This window comes from Erpetoichthys calabaricus, chromosome 10 (genome assembly GCF_900747795.2).
Source record: "Erpetoichthys calabaricus chromosome 10, fErpCal1.3, whole genome shotgun sequence".
Classification (NCBI taxonomy): Eukaryota; Metazoa; Chordata; class Cladistia; order Polypteriformes; family Polypteridae; genus Erpetoichthys; species Erpetoichthys calabaricus.
Genome location: NC_041403.2, coordinates 169,980,770 through 169,995,553, shown reverse-complemented (window position 1 = coordinate 169,995,553; position 14,784 = coordinate 169,980,770). Strand labels below are relative to the sequence as shown.

The 14,784-nt window shown below is 52.5% G+C and overlaps 1 protein-coding gene across 2 annotated transcripts in view; it reads left to right on the top strand.

Moving 5' to 3' along the window:
- patj (PATJ crumbs cell polarity complex component) overlaps positions 1–13,782 on the top strand; it is a 115,742-nt gene extending 101,960 nt beyond the window's left edge. For both annotated transcript variants that reach the window (XM_028812482.2, XM_051933178.1), the window contains 4 exons: positions 968–1,072; positions 9,048–9,151; positions 10,998–11,121; positions 12,770–13,782. In XM_028812482.2, coding sequence (XP_028668315.1) covers positions 968–1,072; positions 9,048–9,151; positions 10,998–11,121; positions 12,770–12,916 — 480 coding nt within the window. In that variant the 3' untranslated portion in view covers positions 12,917–13,782. The remainder of the gene's footprint in view (positions 1–967; positions 1,073–9,047; positions 9,152–10,997; positions 11,122–12,769) is intronic.
- Positions 13,783–14,784: the final 1,002 nt, after the last annotated feature.

Sequence of the window (14,784 nt, the reverse complement as noted above, 5' to 3'; positions counted from 1 at the left end):
TTTGGTGGCCAGCCCTTCCTGTTCCAGAGATAATGGTGGGCACTGTGGTGTCTTAGAAATGGCTTGGTCAACCTTTTGGTCATCTCTTCTGGCACTTGCGCTGTTCTTGTGGAGGTGACTTCACACTGAGAGTTAATAGAGGGAAAGCTTTAAATTCAGCAGGGCAGTGGAGTCGAATTATCAATGAGCTTTGGTCAGCTGAGTGAGTCACTAAGGGGGCACTTACCTTTTCACAGGGCACTACAGGTGTTGGTTCATGTATCGTTCCTAAATGATCCCTCCTCTGTACAATATGATATCTAAAGAGCCAAAGCCATCCACTGTGACAGAAATGGAGGATATGCGGACGGGGGCACAGACTTTTTCACAGCACTTTGTAGCGCCTTATTGGGTGAGCCTCATGACAAAGTGCTAAATGAGTTTAGAGACATTAAGGGCAACCGGCAAGCTGCAAAATGAGCCCCTTGAGCGCCCCAGCATGGCTGTGAAAATATGCCAATGAAGAGGGTGGCACAGCTGGGCCATGGCAGACCCTTCAGGGTTCAAATGCTGCGTCCTAGTGCTCGCCTGTGTGACATTAACTGTGTTGGCGTCTGTGACAGACTGGCTAAATGGCCCCATGTGAGTGTGCCAAGCGATTGACTGGCACCCCGGCCTGGGCTGGCCCACATCAGCCTGAAGATGTTAGGCTGTGTGAGGCTTATAAATAAAGGGGTCTGAAGCTCTTTATGATTGGGCTGATCATGGAAGGCGCTATATTCAGTGGTCACACATGGCAACAGACTAGCCTGGAGCTGTAGTGGGGACCGGGGACAGTTTGGCACTTTATGAAGGTCCTTAATAATTTAACTTTTAATTCTGTGTTCTGGTGATTTGTGTTTGGAGTCAAAGGGGGTGAGAAATTTAAAATGGATGGATTGCCTTATGGTGTTTACCATTGTTGACGCCAGCCATCTTGAATCCGCAGGTGGGGGACCGCATTATGAGCATAAATGGGCAGCTGCTGGATGGCCTGACGCACGCCGAGGTGGTGGACATCCTGAAGAACGCTTATGGGCTCATCTCTCTGCAGGTAGGCCTGCCATCCAGAGGGTGGTACTGACGCCAAAAAGGTTCAAATGTTCAGGTGTGACACACTGCCCCCTAGTGCTCACGGGCTGCTGGGACATTCAGACTTCCTGAGGATTGACATTGTTTTGTTTTAATGCTCTGCCCCCTAGTGGTCATCTTGTGCTGTACTCGGGCTTGCTGAGCGTTTCCTTCTCTCCTAAACCCTTGTTTTAAATGACACATGCTGTAATACACGGGCTTCCTTGTTTTGTGTGTGGTGCTCTGCCACCTTAGTGCTCTCACCCTGAAGCATTCAGGCTGTTCGAGATTTGCTGCGTCCGCTAACCCCTTGTGTTCTACAATGAGATGGATGAGCTTGGTGGGCCGAATGGTCGTTTCTTGTGTTGTTCTGTGAAGTACTGCCCCCTAGTGTTCATACCCTGGCATATTCAGGCTTCCAAAGGTTTTCTAGGTCTCCTCACCCCTTGTTTTGCATGTGACGCACTGCCCCCTAGTGCTCATTCCCTGGAATATTCAGGCTTCCTAATGTTTGCTAGCTCTCTGGACCCCTAGTGCCCTCTAGTGTTCACTTGTGGTATATTCTGATTTCTTGAGAATTTCTACCTTCTCTAGCCTTGTGTTTTATGTGTAATGCACTGCCCCCTAGTGTTCCCACCCTGAAGTATTCAGGCTTCCCGAGCTTTGCTGCCTCCACTAGCCCCCCTGTATTATATAATGAGAGTGAAGAGCTCGTGGGTGAATGGCCTGTTCCTGTCCAAATTATTGTCATGTTCTTATGTAATGCACTGCCCCCTAGTGATCATACCCTGGCATATTCAGGCTTCCAAGGGTTTTCTAGGTCTCCTCACCCCTTGTTTTGCACATGACACACTGCCCCCTATTGTTTATACCCCGGTATATTTAGGCTTCCTGAGGTTTGCCTCCCCTCTCCTCTTGTTTTACATGTAGTGCACTGCCCCCTAGTGAGCGTGCCCTGATGTGTAGTCGGGCTTTTTGAAGTTTTCTAGCTCTCCTAACCCCATGTTTGTATGTAATGCTCTGCCCCCTAGTGTTCTCAGGCTGTGTGACGTTGGTTGCCCCCCCCCCCCCCAACCCAACCTTGTTTTATTTGCAGTTCCCTGCCCCCTAGTGGTCACATCGTGATATACTCAGGCTTTTCCCCCTCTCTTACCCCTTTGTTTTAAATGTGACACACTGCCCCCTGCTGCTCACACCCTGGCATACTCTGGCTTTCTGAGGTTTGCCAGCTCACCAAAGCCCTTCTTTGATATACAGTATGATCCTCTGCCCCCTGCAGCTCACACCCTGGGGGTATTCGGGCTGTCCGAGGTCTGCTGCAAGTGTTTATTTGTCCCTATGCTCATCCCTCTCGACTTTCTGATCTGAACTTAAAGCTGAACTACTTCCTGTTTGCATGGCACAGCACAGAGATGGACCTGTTAGTGCCATAGACCAAAATGCCACCCCCCAATGCCCCTCCCCAGCCAGAGGCATCGGTGCCCAACCTGTACTCCCCGAAGCCAAATGCTGCTATCGGCCAGATTATCATCAGTGCTGTGTCATTTGTGCGTGCCGCCCGTTATCAGATGCGTGCAGCTGTGCCCCTGCGCGGTGTGTGTGAGCAGATAATCGCGGTCCGCTATGCACATCGAGAATTATCAGGCCAGCTTCAGGGGAGCGTGGCGTGCGTTTCTTCTTCTTCTTCTTCTTCGTTGTCATCGTCTTTTTTTATTTTTTCAGAAGGGAGGGCTCTTTGCATGTTACTGATTAGCGGACCCATGGGGACAATTACCGTGCCATCTCTTTATTCCTGTGCCCCTTGCCTCCCTCTGTTTGCCCATCACCACCTCAGCGTTTAGAAACGACATGCAAGTCCCGTCTCGTTTGCTGAGGTATGAAAGTGTTTCTGCAGTTCTGGACCATGCTGGTGCCATCTGAATAAAGCGGGACTTTCTGTGCCCAGGTGCCGCCTGGAGATAAGAGGCAGTGCCAGAGGGGAGAGGGTGGGGGAGGGGCGGCAAAACATCCAGTGTACAAAGCCAACGACGGATTCATGAACGGAGATCCATTTGTTTTCTTTAGTTATTTATGCAAATGAGCGTGTCACTCTTATTCCTTGATGTAGCGTGCGCACACGTGCCATCATCTATCTATCTGGCGTGTCCTGCCAGGATGTTCGGGTGGTGAACACATCCTGGAGGGGGCGCCGGGGCATCCTCGTGTACACAGGTGGACCAGTCTGTTGGCATTCACCTGGATGAAGCGGGTGCACACGACGCAGCCCCTCACGGACCACTGGCTACTTCACAGCACACGCTGAGGTGTGATGATGATGTGGATGAGCGAAAGGCAAAACGAGTCTGACGGAGCAGTCAAGAGGTCCCCAAAAACGGAACCCAAACGTGCACACGAGCCCCCTGAGGAGCCTGGCCAGGCCACTGCCGAGTCCCTTGGGCAGATTTACCTTTTATAGGCCCGGACCCTCCCAGCTACAGGGACCAATGGGAGGAGCCTGCTGGGCAAGAGTCCGGTCAAAGGAGACGCTTCAATGGGAGGGGCCAAGGGCCAGCTGCTTGTCATAAACATTAATGGGTGGGGCCAATTTAAGGCAAAAGGTGTTGCTGGGCAACAGACATTAATGGGTGGGGCCAATTTAAGGCAAAAGGTGTTGCTGGGCAACAGACATTAATGGGTGGGGCCAATTTAAGGCAAAAGGTGTTGCTGGGCAACAGACATTAATGGGTGGGGCCAATTTAAGGCAAAAGGTGTTGCTGGGCAATAGACATTAATGGGTGGGGCCAATTTAAGGCAAAAGGTGTTGCTGGGCAACAGACATTAATGGGTGGGGCCAATTTAAGGCAAAAGGTGTTGCTGGGCAATAGACATTAATGGGTGGGGCCAATTTAAGGCAAACGGTGTTGCTGGGCAACAGACATTAATGGGTGGGGCCAATTTAAGGCAAAAGGTGTTGCTGGGCAACAGACATTAATGGGTGGGGCCAATTTAAGGCAAAAGGTGTTGCTGGGCAATAGACATTAATGGGTGGGGCCAATTTAAGGCAAAAGGTGTTGCTGGGCAACAGACATTAATGGGTGGGGCCAATTGAAGGCAAAAGGTGTTGCTGGGCAATAGACATTAATGGGTGGGGCCAATTTAAGGCAAAAGGTGTTGCTGGGCAACAGACATTAATGGGTGGGGCCAATTTAAGGCAAAAGGTGTCGCTGGGCAACAGACATTAATGGGTGGGGCCAATTTAAGGCAAAAGGTGTTGCTGGGCAACAGACATTAATGGGTGGGGCCAGGGGCCAAATTAAGTTGAAAGGAGCAGCAGGCTTTAATTTGGAGGGGCCAGTTTTAGGCAAAGGAGTTGCTTGGCAACAATAATTAATATGAGGTGCCAATTTAGGGCAAGAGGTGTTGCTTGGATACAAGCACCAGTGGGAGGGGCCAGAGGCCTATTGCAGGTGAAAGGAGTGGCTAGGGGTGGAGCCTGACTTGACATTCATTTATTTTATTTCCCACCTGCCATTTTTCATAAAGTAGATCTGCACGTGCAGCGGCCGATGCCCAGGTACCCACTTACCGGTTCACGAGCTGTACAGCTGACTTTTGTGCCCACCTTGCTTCGGGTTCGGTTTAGTTGTGCCCACTGCTGTAGAGTCAGGGGGTGTTCAGTGACCCTAAGCTTTATTTTTTATTTAATTTAATCTGATTTTTGGCTGTGGGTCTCGCGCTGCGCCTAGTTGTGGTGGTGGAGCCTTTTCACATTTTGGGGGCCTTGCAGTTGACAACAGTTAGAGGGCGTCTGCTGTGCCCGCTGTAGTTGGCCTCTGGGGGATGCCACTCAATCATCACTCTTCAGGTGTGACCCCCCCAGGGTGCCCCCTTTGAGCTTAGTGTTGGCCGCCACCCTTTACTTTGGTGTCCCCCCACCATTTTCTGTTTGTTTTGGGGGTCTGCCTGCCCTTTGGGCCATTTCAGATTGTGCTTTGGTTTTTGGCTCAGTGGGCTTGTCTTGGTTTGTTTTGTTAATTTTGTATTTAGTTTTGTATTTGGAATTTTTGCCTTCTTTTCTTGGAATCTTTATTTTACAATTCATTTTAATTTTTTCCCCTTAAAGACAGCGGCCCTTTTCTGGGTGGTCTCTCTTTCTTTTCTGAGATTTTAAACTTTGACTTTTTTAAGCTTTTAGGCCCAAATCACAGCAGCTGGTCAGGGTGGCACTGGCCTCCATTGATTCCCATGTCAAAAAGCAAGCAGCAGGGGGTCCTCCACATACCCTGTGGTGCCACGTTGGCATGGCGTGGGGCAGCATGTAAGGGGCACATGGCCTGCTTTTATTCCTCCTTCTTTGTTAGTTTGTTTTCACTTTGGTGACAGGGCCGGACCTGAGCTGTGGGGACATGGAGGTGCTGGTCACATCTGAGGCTTTTTGGCAGCCTTGGCACATGTGTGATTGCCATTCTTGTTATTTCTCCACCAACTTATCTGCCTATTGATTTGTTAAACCACTCAGAAACCAACTGCTCACAAGCAGTAATGGATGACACAGCACTTGATCTGCCGTCACTCGGCTTCCAGGGGGCGCGGGGCACAGGGACACCCGAAATGAACCCGAGACGTCTGAGGGGCCGGGTTGGTGAAGTGACTGACTTACGTGGGGGTGGACTGACTGATCTGCTTGATTCTTTACACACAAGACGTGCCGAGCTGTTGGTCTACTCCGCGGGGTAGAAGACTTGGACGCTTTGACAAGAGTGGGCCACTCGGACCACCAGGCTCGTTGGTCTTGCTATACAACACAAGGGGGCGAGCCTAAATATATAGCCTAAAGTGTGTGTGTGTGTGTGTGAGCACTAGGGGGCAGCATGTTACCAATAGAAGAAGGAGTTGAGACTCCCTGGGCAGCCAAAAATGTGCCAGGGCATCACGCAGGGCCATCTTAACAGCATCGTGGGCCTCACCCGGGCAAAGTCGTGCACCGGGGCCCCCATTTCAGTTGCCAGTACCATAGGTTAGGACGGCCCTGGGAGTACGAGCACTAGGGGGCAGTACATCATCATATATGAAGATGAGGGCAGCCCCTCGGACCACCAGGCTCATCAGTCTTACTATACAACACAAGGGAGGGGAGCCTCGGTATCCCAGTGTGTGTGTGTGTGAGTGTGAGCACTAGGGGGCAGCGTGCTGGAGACGTCTGGCCACGAACGGGCCGTTCAGCCCACCCAGCCGAGTAGAGCAGGGGGTGAGCCCTAGGGGGCCTTCATGAACAGGTTTAGTTATCGGCCCCCCGGGCGGTCAGGTGTGGACTTTGGTTCAGTTCTTTACGCTCTTTGATCTTTTCTTGGTTTGATTTAGTCTTTCATTTGTTCAGTTGCTTTATTTGGATGTTTTGTTTCATTTCCGGTTTTATGCTGTCAGTCATGTTTGCCAATCGGATGCATTTTTCTTTTCTTGATTGATCGATCGATCGATTGATTGATTTATTTTAATTAACTTGATGTGGTTTCCCATCAGACCAAGTGGAGACGCGTGTTTTGTCTTTTTGCGTCTTTGCCGTTTGTTCTGTTTGGCGCCTTTTCTGCCTTCCGGTGTTTTCTGTTATTTTTTTTCTTTTGTTCTTTTCTCCCGATTGTCTTTTTATTGTTTGGCCTTTTCTTTCGCTATTTCTGGTGTTTTGTATTTTTTTTGTCCCCCCCGCCATGATTGTGTTTTTCTCGTTTGGCCTTTTCTTTGCCCGCCAGTGTATTTTGCGGCCCACCGTTTTGTCGTTCTTATCGGGTGCTGACATGTCACACGTTGACCGTTTTCGTTTTGCGTGGTGTCTGCGTCATGTGACTTTTTGTTTCTTTCATTTTTGCTTTTCTCTCACTTCGCATGCTTTCTGATCCACTCGTCTCTTTATTCGCTCGTCGGTTTTCATACTCGATGATCAGAGACCCCCATTACTTGTTTCCCGTCCTATTGAGCTCCCCTGATGGCCTTTGGAGTGACTCCCGTCACCGTCCCCGTCCCCGTCCTGTTCTGCCTCCTCGATTTGCAGTGACGGCAGCTCAGTCCACCTGACGGAGACGACTTTCTAACGCTGCCTGCTGTTTGATCGCCAATGCGGCGTGAAGGAGTGAAGCCAGCCTTCCAGGCGATGAGTGGCTTTTGGCTCATGCCAGGTTGGCAGAGACAGGGGCATTGTGGGCCTTGTGCCAGTCCTATTTCCCCAAAATGGCTGTGTGTGTCTGTAGGATAATCCCACCACAGTTCCCAGCTGCTAGCCAGAGAGCCTGGAAGTTTTCAAGTCGACCGAGGCCCCCCCCCCCCACCTCCCCCCCAACCCTTGCCTCGTCACACACAACCCGCGTGAAGGTGCGAGATGGCGCGCATTTCCCAGGAGTTTGGAGGGAGCCGTCCCTGCGGAGCGCCTGCGTGCGGCGAGATGTGCTGACAGCACTTGTAGCAGGTGTAATCCGCAGATAAGCGCAGGCGGGGGGGCTGCTCATTCATTACCTCGTGTGTACAAATCACTTATGCTAATGAGCTTTTAATTTGGAAATGAGGCCACCCCTCCCCCAGACACCTCCGCGCCGCCGAGTTACCGGAGCTTTCTGAAGGCTCACAAGTCGTGCAAGGAAGGAAACGGACCACTAGGTGGAGCCAAACTCCAAGTGGCCTCGCGGGGTCTCGTGTCCCCCCCCTGAGAGGTGCAGGCTTTACATGAACTGGTGTGTGTGTGTGTACGTCTATAAGAGAGATGAGTGTGAACAACTAAGGCACTGCACAGGAGCCTGACTGCAGGGCACTAATATTTATAATGATGTATCACGGGGGGGGGGGGCTCACCTTTATAGGGTCCGTACTGTCATGTCTGCAGAGCCCAGCGGAAGTGCCACTTGCTAATCGGCTTGTAACACGTCCTTGAGCTCCAGCGCTGGCATCATGGAGCACAACTGCCTGACCCCAAAACTTCAGAACACAAATGTGGAGAACAGGGCACTTGTACGGAGGCGGGGCTACAAGTCTGAGTGGCAGTTGTCTGGGCGGGGCTACATGTATAGGGGCAGTTGGATGGGCGTGGCTACATGCATTATGATCACACCAGTTGACTGGCAATCGACTGGGCAGGGCTACAGGTCTGAGTGGCAGTTGTCTGGGTGTGGCTACATGTATGAATGTATGGGGGGCAGTCAGATGGGTGGGGCTACATGCATTATGATCACACCAGTTGACTGGCAATCGACTGGGCAGGGCTACAGGTCTGAGTGGCAGTTGTCTGGGTGTGGCTACATGTATGAATGTATGGGGGGCAGTCAGATGGGTGGGGCTACGTGCATTATGATCACATCAGTTGACTGGCAGGGCTACACGTTTAGCCCCGCCCAGCCGACTGCCATTCAGACATCTCTGTGGCAGTTGGCTGGCTGGGGCTACTCGTCTGAGTGGCAATCGGCAGTGCCCGTGATGTATGTTTGGTTTGTCATACAGAGGGGGACTAAGCAGTGGCCAGTTTTGAATTATTGTGGTGGTCTCATTCTACTTTACTTGTCTCATTGTCCCTGTGTCATGCATGCTGGACACCTAAGATGCTCGCCGTCTTGGTTTCCAGTTTGTTTTGTTTTTCCAGAAGAACTGTCCTGTCATTTAGGTAGTCGGGGTGGTACTCTCCCATTTTGAGGTGTAGAAGCTCCGGCCCCTTGTGGGGGTCTCTGGTCCAGGCCCGTCTCTTCAGACTGAGGTCCACTTTTCGAATTTTGAGAGCTCGGGGCTCCGCCTGGTGACGTTTTTTTAAGATGGTGGCATGTGTGACAGTCTTGTTTCGGGGGTCCTCCACTAAAATCTGCTTGGCGTCTCTCAGGTCGGCACCTGGAGGTCCGCTCAGCGACCTGTGCCCGCCTTCTGATGGCCTATGAGGTGGCGCTGTGCCGTTGGCTATTTTCAAAGTCTTGTGTCTTTTTATTTGAATTCCATTTCTTTTTCTCTCCAAGGTGGTGGCCGACACAAACATCAGCGCCATAGCCAACCAGCTTCAGAGCATGGCAGCCAGCCCGAACCTCAGCTGCCCAGTGGCTGCCCACACGGAGGACCCCCAGTGAGTACACCGCTGGGCCAGAGGGGACACTGGGAGGAGGAGGGCAAAGGGAGACCCCAACGTGGCACGTCTTTGAGTTCTGGAAGGAGCCTCCTATAGTGGTCTGCGCTCGTCATCATGACAATGGTCTTTCTTGTGTCAGGGGGTCCATGTGGGTCTTGCAGCTCTGCGCCAGGATGTGCCTCTCTCTTGTTTAGGTGTGTCATAGCAGGAGGGGTCCACAGGGTGGCTGGCGCTGACCATCCAAGGGGAGGTAAATCTGAACGAGTGGAGGAAGAGGAAGAGTTGTGTCCTCTGGACCACTTGAGCTTCTCCCACTGGATTCTTCCTCTTCCTTTTCTCTTGAGTGATGTCCTCCATTTCGATTTGGATTGAGTGCCCCCCCTCCATGATTTGTCACCCCCTCTGCTCCTGCTTGTCTTTGCCCAGCTTGTGTTTCTCTTCTCCCTCCTCGGTGGTCGTCACACTCATCCTCTTGCACAGACAGACCCCCATTTGTTCTTCCTCACCAGAGCTCTTTTCCCCTCTGACTTGTTCTGCTCGTGATTTGTGTCCTCTTCCTTTTCTCCCCCTTTAGTTCCTCACAGGTCCCTGCGGACCCTCTCCTTCACGCCGACTGGTTCCTGTTCCCCTCCCTACTCTGCTCCATCTTGGTGGGTGTCGTCTCGTCTCCCGGACCCTCTGATGTGCTCTTCTCTCTTTCTTGTCTTTTCTGTGTGATGTTTCCTTGGATGTCACCAACGTCCTCTCGTTGGCCACCTGTGTGTTCTTCTTTTTGGTGTCTCAAGTTGCACCTTCTGTTTCCTCGCAGGTATTGCCCAGAGGTGCCTCCCCTCCCTGTTCCTCTTCATCTTCCTCCTCGCCCTGCTGCTTTTCCTCTCCTTTGCTGTTTTTCCCAGATTCTCATCTTCCGGATCTTCTCCTCGGCTCTTCTGCGTCGTCTCATCTTCTTCGTCTCATCTTCTTCCTGGACAGCCTGCCCCCTACTGGACCATGGCGTGTCTTCTTTACCTCTGACTTGCTCTTCCTCGTGTCATGTGTCCTCCTCACGAGTTTTCTTTGGCGTCCCCTTGTCGCTGATGTCCCTCCACCATTAAAGCAGACCCTCTCTCTTGCTGTGCTCTTTCAGAGCATCTTGCGTTTCTTGTCATTCTCCTCTTCCTCCTCGTCCCCCTGCTTTGTTTCTCACAGATGGCCTTCCTTCTGCTGGGCCTCTCCTCCTTGGCTCCTCTGTGCCCACCTCGTGTGGCGTCTCGCTATCCTGCCTGTCGTTTGCTTTTCTTCTCCTTTTCCCCTTACGTGTTCTTGACTGCGGTGCCCTCCGGACCCTCTCCCTCGCTGCCTGTCCCCCTGACTTGCTCTTCTCCCCTACCTCTCTACTCCATCTTGTTGCGTCTCATCTTGTCCACTGGGCCTCCTCTGTGCCCGCCTCGTGTTTCTTGTCCTTCCTCTCTGCCTTTTGCCTGCTCGTCACATGCGTGTCCTCAGTTGTCACCAGTATGCCCCCCATCTCCTTCACCGTGACTCGCGTGTTCCTCTTACCGATTTTTTCAAGCTCAAGGAGTTTCCTCATCTTCCTCACTATCGCACCAGCCCCCTTCACTTAACATTCCCCTCCTCCTCATCATTATTTCTTATTCCTCTCACCCCCCCCCCACTGTCCTCTCTGCCATCACACAAATCCTCATCTTCATCCCTGATTCCCACCCTTTTTTTGCCAGCCTCAGATCTCCTCCTCTTCCTCCTCCTGCCCGTTGTTCACAGATGTTCTCACGAGGACGTGTTGGCACTGTGTGCCCTTGGCTTTGGCCTCATGTTGGTCTCTCTCTTCTGTCTCGTTGCCCAGACCCTCTCAGGCTAAGATCGTCACCCTGGACAAAGGCCCCGATGGACTTGGCTTCAGTATTGTGGGTGGCTATGGAAGTCCTCATGGCGACTTGCCCATCTACGTCAAAACCATCTTTGGGAAGGTATGTACGACTGGTGGTCCGGCACTGGGGGAGCGAGTCCCCCGTTAGACCGCGTCGGTGACGTGAGCCTCCTGGCCGGCCAGGCTGCCCCCAAAAGCGCCGTCTGACTGATGAGCTCCATGCGAGTCGCCCTTTGACCTCAACCTGCAAAAGCGTCTTTAGTGACCCCGCATGTCCCAGAGGCCCCGCAGGCACCACAGCACGAACCTGAAGGTGACCTGAGCGGTCACACACACACACACACTCTGATGTGACTCGGTCTATTGGTCACCCTCACCTTCATTATGGGTGTCCCCTCATACAGATGACAAATGGCCACCCGTGACCTTTCAACCTGAAGGCCCAGCTTCATCACTGGGTGGACGGGAGACACACTGGTCAGTCCGGTCCAATCCAGTCCAGTATGTGCTCAGTATGGCATGGCAATACTGCTGGAGCAGGTGGGTGGCATGTGGACAGGCGTCACCCTGCTATAAGAACATGAAGGAGCAGGACAAGGACTGGCCTTGGGGAGGATTGTTTGTTTGAGTTTATAGGACTTCACACACCACCTTCATTATGCCAGCTGAGTAGGCCGCACATACAACACCAGGGCCACAGCGGGCATCGTGTGGGTTCAGCTTCCCAGACTCCTTTGGTTTAATTTTCTTGTAGGTCTCCTGATTTTTGGGCCCACCAGGCCCCTTCAGGGATCCATTTATGCGGAAGACGACAGCCTGCCAATCCTCAGTAGTACGAGTGGACACCCCTTCTGGTGTGTGCCCTCTGGGTGTTTGGTGTGGGGTCTAAGGTGCCGCTCTCGTTGTACGCCTGGGCTGGTCAGACCCTGCGTCTCTGGCTGTGAGTGTCCCCAACACCGATGCACTGCACTGGTTTGACAGACGGACCTCTCTGCTTCCTGAAGACCCCTACATGATGGTGTGTGCCACCTGTTGATGCCAGTGGTCTGACATTCTCTGTACTGCGTATTGCCAGAGACTTTGGTGTCAGTCTTGTCCCTCCTTAACCATCCAGGTGATGATGGCACAAGGACACTTCTGTATTATGGGATTCCCTCTGACTTTTCCACTTGTGTATAATCGGGGGGCCACACACCCTTGGCAGCGTTCGGCTGCCTATCCTCCAGTGTCGGGTCACTCACTGGCTGTCACCGATTAACCAGACAAATTTTACAGGGCACCTACCTGGCACTCGGGCACCCTTGCAGTAACTGCAGGACCACACCGTCCTACATTTGAGCCAAGGCCTGGACCCTCTGCTGCCTCCCCCGGACCCCCCATGTCTGGTAGCGTTGTGTTCCTTCCTGTCAGCCTTTGCCTAGAGGGGGCCACTAGAGGGCAGCATTGCGGTGCGTCTGCAGCTTGTCGTCACTCGGCTGGCGGCCCCTCGGGATTTCGTTTTATTATTTTAAGGTGGAGGGAGAGCCACTGCCAGCGACACGGGTTCAGCTCCTGCTCCGAGGGTCTTGGCGTGTTCTCCCCGTGCTCACGTGGCCTCGCTGCGGTATTCTAAGCCTGTGAGAGGGGTGCAGTTTTCTGAACGGCGGCAGTGTGGTGGCTCAGTGGTTAGAGCTGGGGCCTCACAGAAGTCGATCTGAGGGCCTCCGGCTGCATCCGCTTTGACTTTTGCCCCCTTTTTGTCTTTCCAGGGAGCCGCCTCGGATGATGGCCGCCTGAAGAGGGGGGATCAGCTCCTGGCGGTGAACGGAGAGAGCTTGGAGGGCCTGACCCACGAGCAGGCGGTGGCCATCCTGAAGCGACAGAAGGGGACGGTCACCTTGACTGTGTTGTCCTAATCCTGCAGCCCTGGCCGGACTTGGGGAGCCCTCTGAAGGTGCCTTGTCTGCACATCATCCGTGCCACACGTGTACCCTACCTGCCTACGGCCGCCGAAACCAGCGTCGTCCATGTGAGCCCACCTGTCCCGCATGGCAAAGAGCCAGCCGGCCGGCCAGCCTCCCGTGTGTGTGTGCGCGGCCACCCTGCTTCCTGCTCATTTGCTACAGCACTGCCAGTGTGAGTGGGCTGTCACCTGGCACTGGGCATGGCCTGGGCAACCTTAGCAGAGCGCCAAGTCCCTTCATGTCACATGACACTGGGGTGGGGTACATTTTAGAAATAAACTTTCATGTTGGCACATACAAGGTGGCCATTGGTGCCCATCGTTTAGTGAAGACCAACACCTTCATTTGCAAAGGAACCTCGGGGCGACTCGGGAAGGTGGCAGAAAACAAAGTGACGGATCGGGGCTGATCATGTGACTTCCTGCCTGCCTGCACACACACACACACACACGCGTGTGCATACACTACTAACATTATCAAGTATGTGTTTATATACAATTAACAGGGCGGCTTGTGTGTGCGGTGGGTATAAATATCGGGGATGTGTGGGCACACAGCGTATGGAGGTGTGTGTGTGTGTGTCACCCGTAGCCCATGTCACACACACACACTCTCTGTGTCCACTGAACGTCTGTCTGTGTGTCGGTGTGTCTGCGAGTGACTGCGTCGAGGCACGGTGACAGGTGGATGGCCGTCTGCACAGGTGCCCCCCGTCATTTGTGTCATTTCTGTTCTTTTTAATTTGAGTTCCTTTTATTTGTTTTCTGTTAATTTCACTTCAATGAAAGCAATAAAGAGACGATTTTCTTATTCCAAGACGTGACTTTGCCTTGTGCTACGCCGCCATGCCGCTACCGCGTGTTCTGCTGCCCCCCCATCGCCCCTCACTGTGTGGTTTGACGTCACTCAGGGGGGCTTTGGCTTTCACAAGCTGTTCTGTGGAGAGAAGGACACTCGATTTTTAAAACACGCATCGACCGTGAAATGCGTTACATGGGCCGCTTGATGGGAACAGCGGGCAGACAGGCGGCAGGGTGGGGGACTTTTCTTGGTCACAATTGCCAGTTCTTCAGTTTTTATGTATCCTCCTTACTGAAAGGACACGTGTCTGTGCGTCTGTCGTGTTGCCATTCCAGAAGATGCCACGTGACAACACGTTTAGTACTAAAATGCATTTCATTTGTCATTCCAGCAGGTGGCGTATCAGAAACTTTAACACTGTTTTTATGTCCCCTAATACTGACATATACCCGTTGCATTTGCCTTTCCAACAGATGGTGCATCACAAACCTTCGTAGTTATAAAATGCGTTGCACGTGTCATTCTAACAGATGCCATGTCACAAACATATTTAGTGATAAAGTGCGTTTAATGTGCCATTCCAACAGATGGCACATCACTCACTTCCAACACTGCTTTTAGGAATCCCATCACAGATGGCACAGCAGGCAGACGTGAACGTGGAGGTCTGCGTCGATTACTTTAATCTCAGCCCGTCATGAGAATTATAACTTGGCATTGGGTTCCGATCCAGAAACTCCAGAATGTTCCAGCCTGCTCCGCTCTGTAAACTCGGCTTATGACTCTCGTCAAATGTGTCACCGAGCTCCTGGACACTCAAGTGACGCCTCTGAGTAAAATGTTCAGCTTGGTGGTGGCCTGTCATGGGAGTGAAAAGCGCCATCGTTGTGGCACTCAATGGTGTGAACCAGGAGGGGGCACTGACTACGTCAGGGGGGCTTCAAGCTGCCGGACTTCATCCTTGTGGTTCTCAAGGCTTGGAGATTTTGTTCCTCGGTGGCTCCACTGAATCTCTTCAG